At 45.3% G+C, this 20532-nt stretch overlaps 2 protein-coding genes across 8 annotated transcripts in view; one reads left to right on the forward strand and one right to left on the reverse strand.

The window, feature by feature from the left end:
• The window catches only part of TBCD (tubulin folding cofactor D), a 105933-nt gene extending 95050 nt beyond the window's left edge, over positions 1–10883 (forward strand). Inside the window, exons 34-40 of the mRNA XM_066200875.1 lie at positions 181–302; positions 1165–1242; positions 5017–5106; positions 5481–5568; positions 6049–6158; positions 8611–8695; positions 10543–10883. Coding sequence (XP_066056972.1) covers positions 181–302; positions 1165–1242; positions 5017–5106; positions 5481–5568; positions 6049–6158; positions 8611–8695; positions 10543–10554 — 585 coding nt within the window. The 3' untranslated portion in view covers positions 10555–10883. The remainder of the gene's footprint in view (positions 1–180; positions 303–1164; positions 1243–5016; positions 5107–5480; positions 5569–6048; positions 6159–8610; positions 8696–10542) is intronic.
• The window catches only part of B3GNTL1 (UDP-GlcNAc:betaGal beta-1,3-N-acetylglucosaminyltransferase like 1), a 95378-nt gene continuing 85721 nt past the window's right edge, over positions 10876–20532 (reverse strand). For all 7 annotated transcript variants that reach the window (XM_066200876.1, XM_066200881.1, XM_066200880.1 and 4 more), the window contains 3 exons: positions 15167–15235; positions 14799–14873; positions 10876–12327 (listed from right to left, as the gene is read on the reverse strand). In XM_066200876.1, coding sequence (XP_066056973.1) covers positions 12247–12327; positions 14799–14873; positions 15167–15235 — 225 coding nt within the window. In that variant the 3' untranslated portion in view covers positions 10876–12246. The remainder of the gene's footprint in view (positions 12328–14798; positions 14874–15166; positions 15236–20532) is intronic.

Raw genomic sequence — 20532 nt, forward strand, 5'->3', positions numbered from 1 at the left:
TGTCCATTTAATCTCATTTCTCTAATTGGCCAGTTAGAGCTCACGGCTCACGAGTCTGTAAATAGATCAGAAATAATGAACCCCCAAGCCCAGACACGAAACCTACATTTCCTGTGTATTAATCCCGACCTTGGCAAGGAAGAAAGGCCAGAAACTTCACAGAGGTTCCTTCTGTTGCAGCTCAGATACTCTGCCCAGAGCCTGTTTGACTACATGAAGAAAATCCAGAGTGACCCCAGTGCTTTGGAGGGTTTTTGTCAGACGCTGCTCCAGGTCTTTGAGGACAACCTGCGGAATGACCGGTAACGGGTTTCCTTGGCTTTTTTCCCCTTTTTTTTTTTCCCTTTCCCTTTTGGAAGTCAGATCTGGGGCACATCTAGTGAATATCCAAGGCACACGCATTTGATTTTAGGAGCTGTTTGGTACAGCAGGACCTGTGGCAAAATATATAACCAAGGAGTGATGGCAAAATATTTTGCACGTTCAAGTTTTTAAATCGTAGAATGGGTTGGATTGCAGAAGACTCAAAGCTCATCCCACTCCAGTCCCCTGCCATGTGCAGGGACACCTTCCACGGTCCCAGGTTGCTCCAAGCCCCGTACAACATGACCTCGGACACTTTCAGGGATAGGGAAGCCACAGTTTTCCTGGGCACAAACTTCCCCACCCTCCCAGGGAAGAATTTCTTCCCAACATTCCATCTAAACCTCCTCTTTTTCAGTGTGAAGCCATTCCCCCTTGTTCTGTCACTATTATATTTTTATTTTGTTTCCCGTCCCAAGTGTTGGAAGCATGGCCATGGTTATTCCAAGGGCCATGTGTTGGTTCATTTGGTGCTGTAACTTCTGATGCAGTCTGTGGAATACATTGTTTGTATTCTAGAAAACAGATCCATATTTTCTGATACCGTCAGTGTGGTTTTGGGACCCTGCAAATGTAAAGCGGGCGTGTTGTTAATTAGGTTTTTTCCTTTTGGCTGGGAGGGAATTCCCCATTCAGCCAACACACACAAACTACTGAGCAGCTCTCCTCTGTGTAAATCAGAGTTCTCATTTACCTATCTGTAGCTACGTAGGAAGTTTCTTTCTTTGCTTCTGATTAAAAATAGCATCCAGTTGATGCCAAGAGGTGTATTTACCTTGTTGAATCATTTTCTTTCCTCAGGGTGTCTGTACCTCTCCTGACAATGCTGGACCAGATGCTGGCCAATGGCTGTTTCGATATGTTCACTGAGCAAGAGAAGTAAGTTGCTGGAAGTCTCTGGGGTTTATTGTGCCAGCAGGGCTCTTCAGTCTTGCCCTGGCTGCTGCTGGGTGTTGCTCTGGGGGCTGCGCAGGGCTCCCAGTGAGTCTACATTGCAATGTTTTAACTTTCCTGGAGTGGGACAAACAGCCTTGAAAGGGTCTGGATAAAATCCTTGACTCTTGTGTCCGTGTACAAGTTTGTTACTTGTTCATTGTCTGACAGCCAGGACGTTAATCAAGTGCAATTTGCGTCTTTCACCTGGCATTCTTGGACCAGTATCAGATCCATTCTTTCTTTTTCCAGCTTCCTAAATCCCTGCTGGTTGGAGCCCACTCCCTGCTGTACTGGGAGCCCTGAGCACTGGCAGTGTCCCCGTGTGGTGCTGCAGAGCCCTCTGTGCCTACAAGCTGTGCCTCCCCCAGTCCCACTGCTTTGGTTAATGTGAATGTCTCCAAAGATGCTAATTAAGATTCTAATGAGAATAATAAAAAAGGCATGTCCCGGCTCTTCCACCCTGAGCTCAGTCTTGTGGGAAGTGTTCAGTTTAAGACGGGATAAATGTGAGTGAGATATTGCAATGTGAAATCATGGGGTTTTGCAGATGTTCCAGAAAAGAATGATTTTAATTTCATTAATATAAAAATCTATTCCACAAGCTCTCCCAGGCAGCATCTTGGCACATCTGCAGGTGTTTACAGAATTGTGCAGCACAGATCCTGCAAGCAACAGATACTGGATCAGGAGCTTGTTGACTCAAGAATTGCTCACAGCAGATAAATCTGAAAAGCCTTCCTCATTCTGAAAGTTTTGATTGAGCCCGCTCTTGTCGTGAAGTGTGGTTTTAGATAATATTTCTTAAATTGCATTAGGCAGTCCCTGTTTGAATGGGAATTTAAAGGGAGTCAAAGACAGATGGAGTGAATATTACTTGTTCAGTTTGGTAACCATGCCAGTGATCTGGGGCTTCCACACAGGTTCCAGTCATCCCTGCTGTCCAAGTCTTGTCTCCCAGGTCACTGAACAGAAACCAAGTGGTAGCAGCAATGCCTTTGCTGTGTGAGTGACACTTGTGTTTTTCCTTGGGATGTTCAGCTCCCGTTTCATTTCCTTCCCTCATTATTTTTTCTTACCATGTTGGGCTGAATGGAGTTTTTAGCGAGGGAATTGGCATGTAGGATGTCTGGCATCAGGATTGTACCTAAACCAGCTGCCAAACAGGCAACTGTTGCATTGTAAAAAGTGTTTGCAAATGCATTTTGTAGTTGGAAATGGGAACTCTGAGCTCTCCCACACATTTGTTTCCTAATAAAACATCAGCAGTCCAGAATGGGTAATATCCAACAGTGCTTAATTTAACCAGGATTAGCAGCAGGATCAGTTTGACCCTTGTGAATGCTCCAGTTAAAAGCAGTTGCCACACGGTGTCACTCCTGCCTTGCACAGGTGGAACCCACCAGGCATTTCCCTGCCTTTTCACACCCTACAGCTCTTACAGTTTAGAATACAAAGCTCAGCATTTCTGGTGTGGTTCTGCGGCCGGATCTCAGTGTTGGGCAAGCTCTGTGAGGCTGGTGGGTGATCTCTGTGCAAAAGGACAGGTGAGCCCTGGCTGTCCCTGCTCCACTGTCGTGGTTTGGATGCTCATGTTCAAGGGAGGTGCATTGACCATGTGTGGAACTGGCCACAGGGATGGGGAGTGTGGGGTCAATACCTGTCCCGTGGGCTTGGAAATGAACCAGCTTTAGTGTCACCAGGGTCATCAGAAGGCTTTCAGAACTGACTCCTCTGTGTGTGGTTTACACATCCAGCAGAAGCACCCATGTATTCTCTCTGGTTGTTTCTGGTGATCTTGCAGAACGGAAAGAAAGCTTAAGAAAGAAATCCGTGTCCCCACTGATGTCCAGCTGATAATTTCCATGTTTCCATGCTCCCTGGATTGTTTTTAAGCAGTTTGACTGCTCTTGCATGACCAGCCATGCAGCAGCAGAGAGCTGGCAGCGCCTGGTGGCAGTTTCACCCTGCAATGCCAGTGGCCCTGCTGAGAGCCAGCTCACCTGGAGGTGACACCAGCACCTCTGGCAGTGCCACGTGGGCCGGGCTCACAGACCGCAAAGAGAACTTCAGACTGATTGCTTTTCCCCGGCGCTGATGCTGGCACAGTGCCCACACAGGAGAAGGAATTTTCTCAATTTCCTTTACAGAGGCCAAGCTATTTGAGTCATTTGAGATCACACATAGGTTAGGTTTGGTTATTGCAAACGTGGAATTGGCAACCAACAGAAAGGAAAGTGCATCTGTTTTAAACACAGAGTGCTGCTCGTGAGGTTCCACGTTTTAAATTTATTCCAGATGTTCCAACTGGTCTCTTTGTTGCTCCCCTTCTCAGCGATGTCCCTGCTGTTGAACCAGTTAAAATCTCACCTAATTCACTGTATTGCCTGGCCTGTGCTGAGCCAGGCAGGCACTGCAGGGATTGTAATTAGCTGGGTCTTTGTGTAATTGGGGCGGGAGGAGGAGAAATTCCACCAAGGTAAGAGAAAACATACCTCAACATCCAGAGAGCTCTTCCCTCACCCACCCAGACAAATCCATGCCCTTCGACACACATAGAATAATTCCTGGAGATTTCTGTTGTTCCCATCACGTGTAGGATTCTTTACCTCAGTTTACCATGGTTTGTTGTTCAGGTTTTTTTTAACAGGTCACTGTTTTCCAGTGCACGCCAGGATTTTGTTACAAATTTTTAAAAAGTCATTAAAACCCACTAACTCTTGTCTGGAAAACTCTACAGAGCAAGGCACGTTACCTTAACAAAACATCTTGGCACTCCTATAAACATCTTATTTTAAATGTTCTGCCCTTCAACAGATGACAGTACCCAGCTTTCTTCAGTAGTTTTTATCCACAGCTTTGAATTGCGGTCGCAGAAAATGAATGGTACTTTTTTTGCTTTCTGCTGTCCACACACTATGCAGTGAGGTTTCCAAAACGTGCAGCCTAGAAGTTATTGTGCTCACCAGACAAATATGAAATAGTTTCTTTTGCATCTGTGGCACTTCAGCCTTGAGTGCGGCAAGTGAAAGATTAAATAATTTGAACTGAAATAAAAGCATCAGTCCCTCTTTCCTTCTCTTTGATAGATCCTTGGAATAACTAACAGTGCCTGTGTTTGTACGAGTGTCTGGGAAAGAGCTGTGAGAATCACGTTTCCCAGACTGTGGGGAAAAAGAAAAGAATTTGCTAAATATATTTAAAGATGGCTTCGTGGCCTGTACACGTAATAGAACTGTGAGCCCTGTGTTTAATTACGTTGTCTGGAATCACTGAAGGAATTTGGGCTGTGAAATGGTGGAGTAGTTAAGAACAACATTCATCCCCTTTTATGTCAAGTTTGGTTGGAGACCTTGGGGAATGACCATGATGTTGCCCAGACTGTTATTTGGCTACAGGATAATGTAATTCCTGACACAGTATTTCTGATCATTCCACACTGTTCAAACACGAGCCATGGCAAGCCAGTTATCCTGCGTGGACTGAACCTGTTCAGCTAAAAGGAGTGTTCTCCTCAGCACACAGATAATAGCAGTGTAAATAAGTAATAATAATTTCTTCCCTCTCTTCTAAAAGTCAGAAGGCCCAGGAACTCCAAACCGCCCTGCAGTGTGTCTTGCCTTGCCTTGGAATGTTAGTTTGGCATCCTGACAATCATCAGATGTCTTTGAAATTCTGCTGAAACCCACTGCTCATCTCTTTTTTCTTTCCCCTTTGCAGCCATCCCTTCCCAGTGAAGTTGTTCACCCTCTGTAAAGAAGAGATCAAAAGGTCCAAAGACATCCGGAAGCTTCGCTCCAGCATAGGAGTGTGAGTTAATGAAATCAATCTTCTCTCCTGGAAAGTGAAGGATCTTTAACTTGCCAGATGTAACAGAGTTTGGTCTGGCTCATGCGGAATTTCAATGGAAAATACGCACAGATACATGGGATTGAAGGGTCTGAGAGTCTCATAGTTCTGGATGGTTGAAGTGGAGCATGACCTGATAAAGTTGAACAAGTTTGAAAATTTTTATGCTTAAAAGCTAAGGATGCTTGAAGGGAATCATTTGCTTTTTCTTTGTAGAGAGCACAGCTTCCCCATCCCACCTTTTTCCCAATGTCCATCTTAGTCCTCAAAATGTGTTTGTGCATTTAAAACACACTATCTGTTTTCTGATACTTTATCTTTCTGATACTTTATAGATTTTGTGGCCTGATTCAATTTCAAGGAGACATGAGAGAAAAAGTTTTCTTCCAGTTGTTTCTCCTCCTCTGCCATCCCTTTCCTATAGTAAGTACTGAAGACTTTGCACGTCACCAGCTCCATTCTTTGTAATACTTAACAAACGAAAAATAATTCGAAGTGTGTTAAAGCAACATTGTCTTTAGCAGGTATTGATGTGCAGAAAAGGCTTTATTTCTCAGGGATCTGCTCTTGCAGGCTGCTGGCTGTGCCCCCTGCCACGTGCCTGGCTGTGCCACACCTTCACCTCCTGTTCTTACTGGTTAAACTGGGAGCAATGCAGGTGCCTGAGCCATTCGTTTCTGGGAAGAACCTGTTCGCCCTTTAGTGCTGAAAGCTGCTTTGGCCACCGCTCCCAGGGATGGCCAGGCTGTGACTGGTGGGGATGGTGCTGTGCAGGGCCAGGAGCTGGCCTGGATGATCCCTGTGGGTGATCCCTGTGGGTGATCCCTGTGGGTGATCCCTGTGGGTGATCCCTGTGGGTGATCCCTGTGGCTCTGGCACTGCTGACCCTTCCCCTCCCCGCAGATCCGCAAGACGACGGCCAGCCAGGTGTACGAGATGCTGCTCACCTACAGCGACGTGGTGGACCCAGCCATGGTGGAGCAGGCCATGGCCATCCTCAGTGACACCGACTGGTGAGTGCAGCGCTGCCCCAAACGTCCCCAAACGTCCCCTGCGCCCTGGAGGTCACACAAAAGCTCCAAGTGCCTTTGAGGGGGAGGGAGCTGTGAGAAGTGATAGCGTAGGTTCAGCTCTTTATTGCTTCCAGGCCACTGCTGCAAGGAATTCCTCTGCTCTAAAGAACTCTCCAGGATACTGCCCACTGGCAGGGGGATGGATAAAACCACCATGAGATAAAGTAAAACACCCGTATTTTTCTAACAACATAAAGAGGGAGGAAATCTTGGAAGTTTTCCATGACCCAGAGACTGGGCTGTGCAAACAGTCAAACTTCGAGTGTACAGACAGTTTCTTGGCATTTATGAGCACTGGCAGGATTTGGGGAAAGGAAGGATCTCTGCAAGCTGGAAAACAACAGAATTAGCAGAACAGCTCAAATCTCCCATGAAATGTAATTACTCAACATGCTACAAGCGTTGTATTCAAGCAGAGATTTGGGATTGGAGCAGTTCAGATGTTTCCCAGGCATAGGATGGCATGAATTAAACAACCACTCCACAGAATGGAATTCAGTTTTTTCCCTACTCCTGTCTGTACTGTTACCTCCTTCCAGGGGCAGGGGAAGAGGGTCCTGCTCTTCATGAACATGATCCAGTGACTTTTAGAGCAAAGGAATCATCCCCTGCTCACTCTGCAGTGACAGGAGCAGGAAACAGCATCTTGGCACTGGATTTTCCCCTTTCTGCAAATTCTAGCACTGGGCATTGTCATCACCTGGGCAGGTTGATAAAAGGTTGCATGGCTGGGAGATTTGAGAAAATACAGGATTTGAAGATAACAATTACTTTATTAGTTTTGCTGCCTTGTTAAACATTTTTCCTCGTCATGCACCTGGGCCATGGGGCTGCTGCCCCAAACAGCAGTCACAGAGAACAGACAAATAGAGAAAAATATGTCATTTATTTAGTCATTATATTAAATGGCTTTTTGTCTTCATTGACATTTCATGGAAATGAATTTATCCCAGACAAGCTCAAAGAACAAATACACCTTAAGGCTGGGTGACAGTGTTGCAGACTCCATGTTACACTGCTTGATGTTTATGTAGTTTCCAGTTTATTTCTGTGCTGAAGCTTAAAGAACTTTGTGACAAGAAAGCTGAGTTTATCATGAGGAGGTGTGGCTGCTGCTCTTTTTCTGAATTTCCCAGTGCAAAATTAGAACAAGAGTCTCAGGTTTGAAGGAGTGGTTACCAGCAGTTCTGCCTGCGGTTACCATTCCTTGTTTAACTGCAGGTAAGTTTAGTGGTGAAAGTTGCGTGGTTAAGTTGGTGGAAGTTTAGGATTGTGTTGGGTGTGACCCAGAGCTCCATTAGGAAACCTGCATTTAAGAGCAGATTTGCTCAGGAATTGCATAAGGAATTTGTTAACTGCCACTGCAGCAGGATGAGCTGAGTGCTGTCACCAGGGGATGGTTCCAGGGCCAACACTCCCAGTGGGAAGCAGTGGCAGTTCAGCTCTGCTCAACAACAACTGGGTTCCTGCATCAAAGCAAAACCCTTCCCCAGAAAAATGAATATTCTGTTTTCAGCCTGTCATTTTTAGGGTGTGCCTGGCTTATTCTGGCTTGCAGCAAGCCCTGAGGATCCTGCTGCACTGTGCCCATTGCTCTGAGATGAAAGACAAAGAGCTCCTTTACTCAAAACTTCATTGTTTGATCTTGGTAGATTTGAGCTGGTTACAGAAAAAGAGATGGGAAGTTGTTGCTGGGTGTCACAGTGAGCTGCTTGTTTTCTTCAAGCTCTCCCAGTGCTAAAATAATCACTCTAAATTCTGAATTACCCTAAGTATTAGCAGCAGGAAGCCGAATGAAAATTTGAAGGAATATGGTAATTACTGCGATACACATATTTTCCTTGTTGGGACTCCAGAGACTTTATCATACAGTTGTGGCATGCATAGTTTAAACAAATTTTTCTATAAATAGTACACTTTGTATAGCCACAGGAAAGTTTCCAGTAATAAATAAGACAAATTGTCCAAGGTGTGAAAAAAAAAAGTTTGAAGTTATTTCTAACTCGCCCTTTTTTGCCTTTTTTTCTATAGAGGGGATGGGAAAGTCTTCTCCAAGTCCATTAATATTAGAGAGTAAATTAAATGAACTTCTGATCAAAAGGGCTGTACAAATAAGTAAGTTTTTTAAATATAAAACTCCATAAAAGAATAGTCTTGGACATTTTATTAGCCACTGGTTACCCGTGGCAGAGCTGGGGTGTGTTTGTGGTTTATCTGACTCAGGGTGGTACAGGAATGTCCATTAGTCCTCCAGTGTGACACCACACAAACTCCTGCCATCTGAAATGTGCATGAAAGGACACAGCCACTGTGATGCAGGGAGGGGCATGGATCACTCAGGGAGTTGTGTGGATGTGTCTGAATTAACTGGGAACAACCTTTGCTCTCCCAGGGAAGCAGAGCTGCCCGTGGTGAGGGAGAGACGCAACTGCCTCTGTGACCTCCTGAAAGTGCCCAGACCCCAGCTGGTGGCCAAGGTGAGGTGGGAACGGGCTCCAGGGCTGCTTTGTTCGTGGAGGTGTCCCTGAGGATGTTCCCAGCCAGCTGCAGAACACGTGGGATGGCTGGAGCTGGAGCCTCAGGCCCTTCCAGCCTCATTCCAGAGAGCATTCCAGGCTGGCAGCGCCGCATTCCAGACACAGATGTGCAGCCTCTGCTCCTCTGCCCTTCCTGGGGAAAGGGAAAAGACAGGAACTTCTCCATTTCAACAGCAAGATGATGACAGGAGGTGCTGTGCAAACCACAGGATTGCAGCACTGCCTCTGTGGATGAATAGCAGACAAAGCCATAAAGTGTGTGTGTAGATATATTTATATAAATATATGTAATGTATATTTTTAGATAGTTCGGATGTGCCCACCCAGCTCAGGATTTCAGAGTTACAGAACTTTCTGCTTTGGTAGGGGTTCTAGAAGAGTTTTTTAGTGTTTTAAGGAATATGTGTTACTGTATATATAAATATTTATCTTTCTTTCAAGACTCATACTTAAGACACTATGAATACCCTTCAAAGACCTCCTGCTGCCTCCTAGCAGTTTCTTCACTCATTTTCCAGTTTTTACCATCTGCTTTTAGTACAATTTGAAGAAACCTCAGCTAACATGTTTATAATTCTGGAAAACAAGAGTCTGAACCTCCTGCCCAGATGAGGAGCTGTTTTTAGAACAAAAACTGACCTGTTACTTTTAAAGGTTTTCTAATCAAGAAAGCTTACGCTCAGAATAAGAGATCTTACAAGATGAACTCTCTGATCTCAAAACACTTCTTATTTTAAAAAGGAGGAGTTTTTTTAAAAGTCCTTTATTATTGAAGGCTGAGAGAAGACTGATATTCAGGAGAAGACTGTCTCTAGGATAAACAAAATAATAAGAAATATCCAGATACACATCCAGGTGTATGAATGGAGCTGGAAGAGGTGGGATCTGGATGTTTTGTGCCCAGTTTGGAGCTTTACCTCTTGCTCCCCTGGACAAAAGCAAACGGGCAGTGTAACTCAGCCCAGAGCTGAGCCGGCAGCTCACGGTGCCACTGAAGAGGAGGCATTTCCTGGCTGCTTTTTCCTTTAATGTTACTCAGGGAAAAAGAAGGAAATAGTAACTCAAGTATTGAGCTGAATAACGACAGCCTGCTTGAAGAGCAGTGTCATTTTTTGAAAGTAATAGATGAATGAATGAGATGGCAAATATTTTACAAAAAAATAGTTTGATTAGTGGCACTGAGCATGGTTTCAGAGGATCAAGCTTTTAAGTGCATAAAATTATTTATAAAAAGATTTACACATTTATTCCTTCTGCTGAACAGTTTAAAAAATATTTTCACTTAGGTAAATGCCACTCGAACAAAAACTCTGGAAATCACAGTGAAAGAAGTTAAAAAAAAAAAATTTAAATTACCAATTCAGCTCTTGAAAAATCAGAACATAATCACTCTCCAGGCCAGAATTATAGAAGACAGAAAATAAAACCTGCTTTGTCACTTTTGAATGTTTTGAATCTCCCCATGCTGCTCCCAGCAGTGCCCAGCACTCGGCTCAGCACAAGTGGGAGAAGCCAGAGAGGAGGCCAAGCATGGCAGGATAAAAAGGTGAATGAAGTTGGCTTCAGCTGAAATCAACACTTTCTACTCCTTGACATTTTATCCAAATAAAACTTGCTGGAGGGGAGTTCAACCCGTGGTGTTAAAAGGACTAAATGTTACAGCTTTGTATTTTCTGTCCTGCTCAGGTTAGTTCCACGGCTGGGACAGTGCCAGGACAGCACTGCCTGCTCCCTGTGACCTGTCCTTTGTCAATTTAATCTTTGCCCTTGTCCTTTCTCTCTGGCAGAGCTCAGCGTGAGGAAGAGCAGGCCCTGGCTGCCGGGCCGTGCTGGAGCTCGTGGTTCCTGTGCTGCCAGGGTGGGAAGAGGCTGAGCTGTGGCATCCCAACAGATGCTGAGCTGAGCACCGCGCTGCTGGACAGGAGAGGCAGAGCCTGTCTGCAAGCACAGATGTGCCACAGGAAGACAACCAAAACTCCGTGTTTTCAGTTTTTTATGTTGCTGTCTGGCAGGTTTCTTGTCCTGCTCTGTCACACTGACCTGCCTGGTTTGGTGTCAGTGGTTTGTACTTCCCCGACTGAACGGAGCCTGTGCTTGTACACACACCAAGAATTAAACCTGACCTGCAGCTCTGGTCTATGCAAGATTTCTTTTTCAGAGGTGAGGATGGCAACACTCAGTGATACTGAGACCATCCCAAGCATTAAGTGTGCCTGTGGAAAAGTCTGTCATTCCTGCCTCAAACAAAACCTCCCAGGTTTCACTTCAGCTGGTGTCAAAGTCTTTCATAACAGCTCTTTATGTAACTAATTCAGACAAATTGTTTCTGTGGTAAACTCAGTTTTGAAGAAGGTGAGTCAGTTCTTCAAGCAGCTGCCAGGAATCCAGCTCATTTCTTACCCCCTACTAAATGAAATAGCTCCAAAATCGATCTTTAGTGAGATCAGCGTGATGGGGAGGTCAAATGCCACATCATAGTGTAATTACACTGTTATTTTATGGCTGTAATTAAACCCCACTGTCCCAGCACTTGAACAGTGGCTGTGTGTGTATCTAGACACATCTCTACAAATTTGAAAGGGAGGAAAAATTCATGCAGAGAAGCTAAAATCAAGCCACTTTCTCTGTGAAGTAAATGCTGCAAACTGCAGGTGTTCACTCCCAGTGCTCCAACCTGGCTGGCTCAGAATCTGTTTGAAGACAGTAATTATAAATGAGATTATTCAATCCTTCCTAAGGATTCTTGCCAGCTGGACTGGCAGCTGGGATCAGCGGAGCTCAGGGCTCTTCCCTGACTCTGGATCAAGTGGTTCTGAACTCCCACTGAGCAGGGCTGACACTGGCCACGTGCTTCGCCCACAGCTCCTGTGCTGCTGCACTGCCACTCACTGGGAGCTTCCTGGAACGTTCTCGAGAGATCTGGGGTTGTACAGTCACACCTGTGGGTCCCTGCTGCGAGAGCAGCACAACCTTACATTTGAATTAATTAAATAAAAATTAATTTAAAGAATTAAACCACCCGAGCATTGCAGCAGAGGAAGGTGCAGTGGAAATGGTGAGGGGCTGCCAGGGGCACAGCTGTGCTTCTCCAGAGCCCCAAAGCTGAGGATGCTCCCTCTGAACCAGCCCTGGGGAACACCAGCAGCTCTCTGGGGGCAGGGAAGGGCTCCCAGCAGTGTCTGACACAAAACTCTGCACAGGTTTTGCCTGAGGCAGCTCTGAGGCTTCCCCCGCTGTGGTAACAGTGCTCTGGTAACCCTGTGCTTGGTGGGTGTTTAAATTAAAAACACAATTTCCCAGTCCAGCTGAGTGATGTGCAACAGTAAAACTCGGCACACAGCATTACCCTCCCTTACAAAGGGGCTCCTCGGCCCAGAGATTAAATTAACAAAGCACAACTGACCGAAAAGTTCCAAACCCCTGAGGAATTCGATCTTCCTGCACCCAGACACAGAGAGCAGCACACTCCAGGAGCACTGCCTCACCTTGGTTCAGTTAAAGTGAAAATAATCCACCCCTTCCTTCAGGTTCAGCGTGTCCAGGTTTGTTTCAAAGGCTCCACCTGTCAAGTCCTGCGAGGGAAGAACAGGAGAAGGAGATCACACTCATTTCAGGTTGTAACAGGTTTGGGTTACTGACTCTTCAGGCCACAGAAGGAAGTCTCATTTGCAGAACTAAACAAACCAAGGCTCAGGAAAGTTTCTATTCAAAAATTCAGGGTATGTTGAAAAGCTAGAGTTGAAATCAGTGTGGGGGGATGTCGGAGAACTGCTCAGCTCTGCTGTGCTGCTCTGGAGCACACCAGGGCTGCTCAGCCCAGCTCTGCCCTTGTGTTTGCTGACTCCGACATTGGCAGAAAACGGACCAAGGAAGCGAGTTGGCCAAAAGAAGTGGTCTGGGTGGATTTTGAGCACTGATAAAGTGGTCTGGTAAAACAAGCCCTTCATCCAGCAGATGAAGCACTCTGCAGAGTTAAAGGTGTTTCCTTTTGAGTCAAGTTATCAGGACAGGAACTGGGTACGTTTGGTCCTCAGTGATGTCATTAAGAAAACAGGGCAACTTCAGCATTCCTGAGCACTGGGGTCTTCCTGGAATCCTTAATTACTGATCTTAAGGAATGTCACCAAAAAAACAAAACAAACCAAAATTAACGCTGACAACACCACAGGTGGGGGATAAAGCAGTTACTTGTGTTTGGGTGCCCAGAACAGCAAGGGTGAAGTGTTAACTGGGAATGTTTAGGATGGGAAGTTACAGAAATGGAGTCCGCTGAAACTGGAATTGAAGGAGTTGGAAAAAATAACCTGCTTTATAGAGACGTTAAAAAAAAATAAGAGGCCAGATGCTAAATTAAGTGGAAGAGTTAAAGACAAATCTTTCACTCCCAGAGCACAGGAAAAAACCAGGCAGGGCTGTACAATAAGACACCTAACCACAAATTTCCTGAAAACTTCATACAATCAAACTAGCTTAATTGCTGTGACAGAAAAATAAAAATCCCTTTCATTTGCAGCCATTGGAATCCAAGCCAAGCCAGGGAACAATGCAGCATTTCTGAGCATTTTGCTTTTAGCTCCAAATGGGAGCAACCACGGAGCACAAACCCTTGGGTGAAGTGGCCCTGCAGGGCCACGCTCCTCTGACCAGCTAAAGCCACACTTGGATTCTCTTCAGCAAAAACTCTCTCACACAGAGCAGAATTCCAGCTCCAGCCGTCTGTGAAGCCATTAGAAAATGCAAACTGAGCAAAAATCAGAAGGATTTGCTCTGGTACCAAAGCCATGCCAGTGCTCCACAAGGGAGGAACTGCCTGAAAAAATAACTGAGCCAGTGCTGCTCCAAGTACATGGCCAACAGAGTCACTTCTGGTAAACAACCCACTCAATAAACACATCTGATCTCCAAAATCACCCTCGCAGAGCTGCACAGAAACATGCAGGTTTTGTCTGCATTGAAAGGAAAAATTATCGCCTACCACAAACAGTGAAATAAAAGCCAATAAAGCCCCTTAAAGCACACTTCCTTCTTCAGAGAATGGTGATAAAACTTAGGTTGGTAAAGAATAAGCAAGCAGAAAATGCTCAGTGGCCACGAGGGGAAAAACAGACTGAAATCCCCACTGAAGTCAGAGAGCAGAGTTTGGCGACAAGATGTTGTATAATAGTCTCATTGTAAGGGCTTCACAGATGAAATGTGCTTTAGAACAGGTTGCACAGATGTTTTGTCTGGGGACTTCCACCCGCTGTTACATGAAAAATTGACTTAGTTGCAATAGTACTTGCTGATCCAAGAGTTTATCAAGCACCAGTACACGACAATGCCCTGAGGCACTCTCAGTCTGGCTTTACAACGCAGAGCCAGAGCTCAGAGCTGGCCATGAGGCTGGGAGGGCCAAGACAGCACAGGCTGTAGCAGAGGAGAGGAGATTCAGCTGATCCGTCTCTGAAGAGATCCTGCACAGCCTTAGAATGTCAAGTGTTTCGTGGAGCTGCAGGTTTTAGGTGCTGTCAGAGCGGTTTTCATTGGTGTTCACCACTGCAGTTATTTGCTGTTTTAAAGATCCTGTGTTACAACAGCAGAAGAACTGCTGGTTATCATCTCCTAATTATATTATCAGGGCAATTAAACCAGTTGAAATCAGTTACCACAGGCAGATACAGAAGATGCTTCAGAACTGGCAGGGCCCAAGAAAATGGCTTTTCAGGTCTGATTTAAAAACAAAGCCTTTGCCATACGTGGGGCTGCAGAATACTTGGCCCAAAGGAGGCTGAGTGCATGTGCTCATTGGGGTTTATTCGGTGTTGGGCAAGGAAGTACAACAGATCCAGTCCCTTCACAGAAGCTGTCCCTTTCCTTATTCTTAATTTTACCCAGTACTGCTGATTGAAATCCCAAAGTACCCTGCACAATCAGGTTGATTTTAAAAAACGCCATTCAACTGTACAGCAAAAGCTTCTGGGAAAAGCCACTTACAGTAAATAGAAGCTTATTTTCCTAAGGAGCAAATGCTGCTCCTGCAGGTGAAGCCAAAGGTGGAACTCACCAGCTTCACACAGATCACGAAGGGCGGAGCCGCCTCCCTGAAGTGACACACAGGAATTTTTGGTTTTGGTCTCTCCTGCAGGAGGAAGGGGTACAGAAACACTCGGGTTACTCGCTAGCTTGGTCTTAGGAGCTGCTAAAAGGGTGAAAAAAAATCTGTTGAGTTGTAATGCTAAAGAGACCTTGCTTGTTCTCTGCCCGTTGTTTCAGTGCCCATCACATCCAGTGTCCCTTCCCAGCCCTCCAATCTTCTGTCACGGCCTCTTTACCCAAATGAGCTGCTACACAACACACAAGATCAGTGACAAATTCCTTCATCACATCCCCCAGGACGCTTCTGGATCACAACAAAGAGTGGTTATAACTCACCTCCGATTCCTCGTAAGTGTAGAATCCTTTTGTTATTTTCTTTTCGTCGACATCACAAAACGCAATAACCTGGAAAACGGGAGCAGAATGTTTCAACAGCAGCATTTCACCTGTAATGTCTCTGTGAGCAAAGCTGCAGGCATGGGAATGGACACAGGAGTAGGGCAAAGCACCCTGGGCCTCCTTTGGAGCTGAAACCCTCATTGAATCCTTTCTGGGTGTATCTGAAGGAGTCGAGAAAATTCTGCAGTTGTCTATGAGCACACTCTGATCTGAGTCACTGACTGCACAACCAACCCCATCCTCGGGGAGTAACCTCAACCCAGAGACCATCTTGTCTCCTCATCTTGGCACTTCCACTAAAACCCAAGAGGAGATGTCCTAAAATCCTCTCTCCTCCTGCCCACTCCAAGCCTGGAATGTACCCCAGACACCTCAGGACTGTGGTGCTGCACCACTGCTTTGGGTGCTTCAATCCCAGGGCAGATTTGGGAATTCCTATGGTTATGGACTTGAATTTTTCAACTGAAAAGCTCAGCAGATCTGATGTTTAAACACAAATAATTACTGCTTGGCTTTGCTTATTCTTACCAGAGTTATGAAAGCATTATTTGCAGCCCTAGGTGCCAGATATTTCAGATGGGTTTTTATTTGCATTCCTCATAAATATGCAGGCAGAATAAATGCCTGCCATCTAAAATACACAGTGGCCTTATTTTTGAGCCACTAGGTTGCCAGGAACATTTTGGAAGACTTTTTAAAATAAACATGGCTGTGTTTTCCTCTGACTTCTGTTGGATCTATTCATATTATCCACATGGAGCTCTTATGCTGAAGCAGAACAGTTGAGATAGTTAAGGTGGTACAGAAATCAATTTTTCTGGTGAAAGCTGGATAGCAGCTTTCGTATCTTTTTAGTTGCTCCAGTAAAAATTGATTAACAACACTTACTGCTGAGAAAATCTGAAAAGCCAAACAGCTGTTTATTAATTTATTAAGACAGAGAAGGCTGAAAAGGCTGGCTGGCTCTCCGTGTCTAAAATCTCTCTCACACATTTTCTTCCTGTGATTAAGATGGTTTTCTTTTACCTAAAGTGACCTCATTCTGTTTGCGTAGAGGGAAACGCTGTTTTTCTAGTACATAATATCAATGGCAGGAGAATGCAAACAAAAGCATCAAGGGACTGCAAATAAGGCTGCAAAGCACCGGTGTCCAAAGCAAGGAGGGCTTGGAAAACCTGGAGGGGGTGGGCAGGGATAGTCCTTGGAACCCCCCAGAAGGAGACACTGGGACCTGGCTGCTTGAAAACAGGAGCGGAATGTGAAGGAGACATGGAATTTCCACAGTGGGGCTGTGCGAGTGAGGAATCACATCATGGGCACATCCAGAATTTGCACTGGGTGATCCTGATGTGCAGGGATTGCACTGAGGACATCAACCCTGTGTCAGCACTGGGATGGAAATGGGAAGGAAGGAGGGAACTCGGGAAGGTCCTGGACATTGCACGAGGTGTTTGTGGCTGGTGCAGCTGGGTTACGTTAACACACACAAGCAGCTCCTTCCCAGATGATCCACTTTACATCCCTGGCCCTATTTCCATGCCCACTGCAATGCTTGTGGAAAATCAGATGGTGTGGATGCGCACACACACACAGAGATCTATAAAAATGTGAATATAAAGGGAATCAATAGAAGCCACTGCGGGAAGAGAAGTTCCCTGGCTGTATTCACTCCATTCTGTGCTAACCACCTTTAAAATTCTCCAATATTCAGCAAATCTCAGTTCTACCACTTGGGTTTTACTGTCCTGGAAGCTGTGATCATAATAAACAATATTTAACAGGATATGCCTTCAATGTCAACCCAACAGAGTTCTAGGAACAAATCCAGTCCAATATGTTGACTTACTGTCCAATAAATGAAGTTATTTTTGGAGCTGCTTATGCTCTTACAGATAATAAAAACCAAAATAAACCACCAAAACTTAGGACACGAGGTAAAGTGAAATTCTATTTACACTTCTCTGTCAGTAACTGAGAATTCAGCTGCAAGGTCTGTGCTGGAAAGTCTCAGTTCACCCTCAGTGTGTTATAACCCAGGTGACAGAAACCCCTGACTGGTGCCTGGACTTCTCACCATGGATCAATTTCTCCCTAATATCCAACCTCAATCTCTGTCAGTTTAAAAGCATTTCTCCCTGTGAACAATCTCTCTCCAAAGGCACTTCTTGTACCACTAAACTGCCATCGATTCTAACCCTCCCTCTCAGCCTGGGCTATCACTCAAATTTCTGGCTGGAGAGAACTGCCCTCTTCCGCAGTGACTCCCCAGAACTCCCCCACACAAAACCCTCCGTGTAAAAAAAAAATAACACAGGTGAGTCTGTGACAAATTTCCCTTGGAAAGGGATGGAAAGAGCTCAAACCCTCTTTTTGTTCTCACTGAGGTATTTCCCCTGTATAATTCTCAATGGAGCCAGGCAGCTTAGATCTGGTATTTACAGCAGCATAAAACAGGTCAGACTTGAATGGGCGATTTTTCTGCAGGCTGCACACCATGTGGGTGGCCAGAATGGAAGTCAACTATTTTTCTGACACACACTATTTATTTTCCAATTAAAGCAAAGCTATGTTTGGAGTCTAAATACAGGACTTAGGCACAGTTGTTTATCCTATAAGGAGAAGTCAGGGTATCAGGCTTATGGGAGTTATTTACTTTATACACTATCAGGACAAACCCGGAGACACCTATTTATTTTCCTGCATTAATGGGCTTCTTTCTTGTAGCTTTTATGAAGAACATCTATCCACACATGAACTCCTGTCTCCCTGCAAACAGCCATGAATTACAAAGCCATAAAGGAGTCGCAATTTGCCTTTTCCCCCCCCGTCTCCTTTTAGCAAAATTACTCTTTGGCAATACCTCTGACAGTATGAGACCACTGAGTCCCCAGATCACTGCTCAGCGTTACTAAAATATATGAATTATTACACGATTTCGTTTTGAACATCACTTGTATTAAAATCTGCACAATTACAAAATTTCCAAAGGAGTAATTCTCTCAGCTCAAAACTGGAGGAGACGGCTGGGTATCTGCTGGAGGCAAGCTATGGAACTACTGTAAGTCAATTTATAAATACGGATTGCAACTTCCATTAGTGGCGTAAGGGGAAAAGGAGAAATCACCCTCTCCCTCCTAAAGAGAAAGTTTACATAGCTCAAAAGATAAGATATTTGCTCAGAAACAACCTCTGCTAGGGGAAGACACGTTGGAGGAAGATAAAAGCTCTTCTCTGGCTGGCTCTTCCTAATAAACACAGGGGCTCTGCAGGGCCAGGCTGGGGCTACCAGAGCTCCCTGGGGAAAAGGAGATCCATGGGCAGCAGCTCCTCCTCCAGTGACAACCTGGGGAGTCACAGGAGGACCAGGAACGCCAGAAGAGCCCTGGGGGGCAGCTGGGACTACCTGCCCCGATTACACAACAACTGAATTGTTTGTCTCCTGTGTGACTGCTTGGCTACTGCAGAGAATGTTTCCTCACACTTCCCATTGCACCCAGATTTCATCATGGAAAAGCTGAAAGGTTTCATCGGCCTAATGGTGTCCTTCTATGGCGAACGGTCCTCACAGGATTTCATTCCCCCATTTATTTTCACCTGCGGTTTGGTTTGGGTCTGTTCCAGCCGTTTACAGAAAGCAACAACGTGATCAGCACGTTCTCAAGGTCCCTTTGAGCTGGAAGGACACCAGAGGCAAGTTTCACACAGGAGAGTGAAGAACTGAGCAGAACCTGACAGCAAACCGGAAAACCCTTTCAATAAATGGTCACCTGCACATTTTAACTTCTCCCTCCTCACAGCATCAGCTGGTCTCCTCAGAGTCACCTCCAAACCCTACAAGATCCTCCTGAGCAGATCTTCCCTGCTGCATCCCCTCCACAGCTCATGCAATCCCCCATCTGTTCAACTTCTAGTGAACCCTGTTAACTCTTCTAATCAGAATTCTTCCGCTGAGGCTTGTAGAAAGCCTCGGGAGAGTGTTAATACGCATCTCTGCAAAAGCAACATCAATTTCGGCCGTTCATGTCAAAACAAAGTAACGGAAAGCATTACAATGCAAGTTTAAATAGACGGAGCCAATGGCAAACAGGACAAGAGACACACAGGAATAAACAGCTTCTGCCATGACCTGGAACCAGCAAGCACCAGCCACAATCTGAGGGATTTTCTGTATCAGGAGCTGCTTTGATTTCACCTCTTTAGCACCACAGCCCGGACACAAGCTGTGGATACCTTTAAACCCCAAGAACGCGTTTCATTATTCCATTTAGACACCATGCCACTGAAAAGAGCAGCAGCTTCCCCACAGCAAAGTCACTGGAGGATTTTAACACCAGAATCCAACGTGCAAAATCAGCTGCTAAACACCGGACATAAAACGTTTCCCTTGTTGTGTACAACGTCCACCTGCCTCCACGGGTGTGGGACCTCACTGCCAGGGCCTCATCCCTGCAGAGTCAATGTGAGTGATGCCAGGCACCTTTGGGGTGTGCACAGCTCTGAGCTGACAAAACGCAGCTTGCAGAAAGCTCTTCCTCCCACGTGGAAAGAGCAGGGAGTTTTCCTGGCCTAGAATTGTTCACCCCAGTCCAAAATGAAGCCTCGATTTACCCCACGTCATTTTAGGGTGTTTTACACCAGCATTTAACTGAAACTTTCCAATTTCGTCTCTCTCCTTGCTCTGGAGGCTTTTAACTTGCTTTCCCCTTGCTGTCCCACTGTGGAGGTGGGTTTGATATTTATTCATTATATTTATTCATTTTTATTTGCTTTCCATGTCCCCACTCCAGGCTCTGATAGTGGCACACACACACACTTTTGGAATAGTTAAAATGCTACAAAACTTGAACTTTTCCTTGGCTGTGGGAATGAGCTGAAGGACCAGAGCTGCAACACAAAGTTTGGTGATGCAGTGACACAAAATGTCCATGCTGAAGTTCTCCTTTTAGCTAAAGTTTGATGGAGAATAAAAGAGCAGACAAGACAGCTCAGAAACCCTCCAGGCACACGGAGCATCCCAAAAAACATTTGGTTTCCATCTTCAGCTGCAAATTATAGACACGACGGATGTGTTTTAAACAAAACAAGGTCTGTTTGACTTCATTCTTGCAGAAATGCTAATACTGAACCACTGTCAGCAGTGTGAATCAAGGAGGGGACAGCCAGGAAGCAGAATTTCCCTAAGAATATTGAGATCATGGTAATTAATTCATTAAAAAAAAAAAACCCTACTAGTGGAGGAATTTTTTTCGTGTGTTGCTGTTTAGCAAAAAAAAAATACTGAGCCTTGGATTTTTGCCTGACTC

The sequence above is a fragment of the Chamaea fasciata genome, unplaced genomic scaffold (genome assembly GCF_029207755.1).
Source record: "Chamaea fasciata isolate MVZ Bird 193981 ecotype frontalis unplaced genomic scaffold, bChaFas1.0.hap1 SCAF_19, whole genome shotgun sequence".
NCBI lineage: Eukaryota > Metazoa > Chordata > Aves > Passeriformes > Sylviidae > Chamaea > Chamaea fasciata.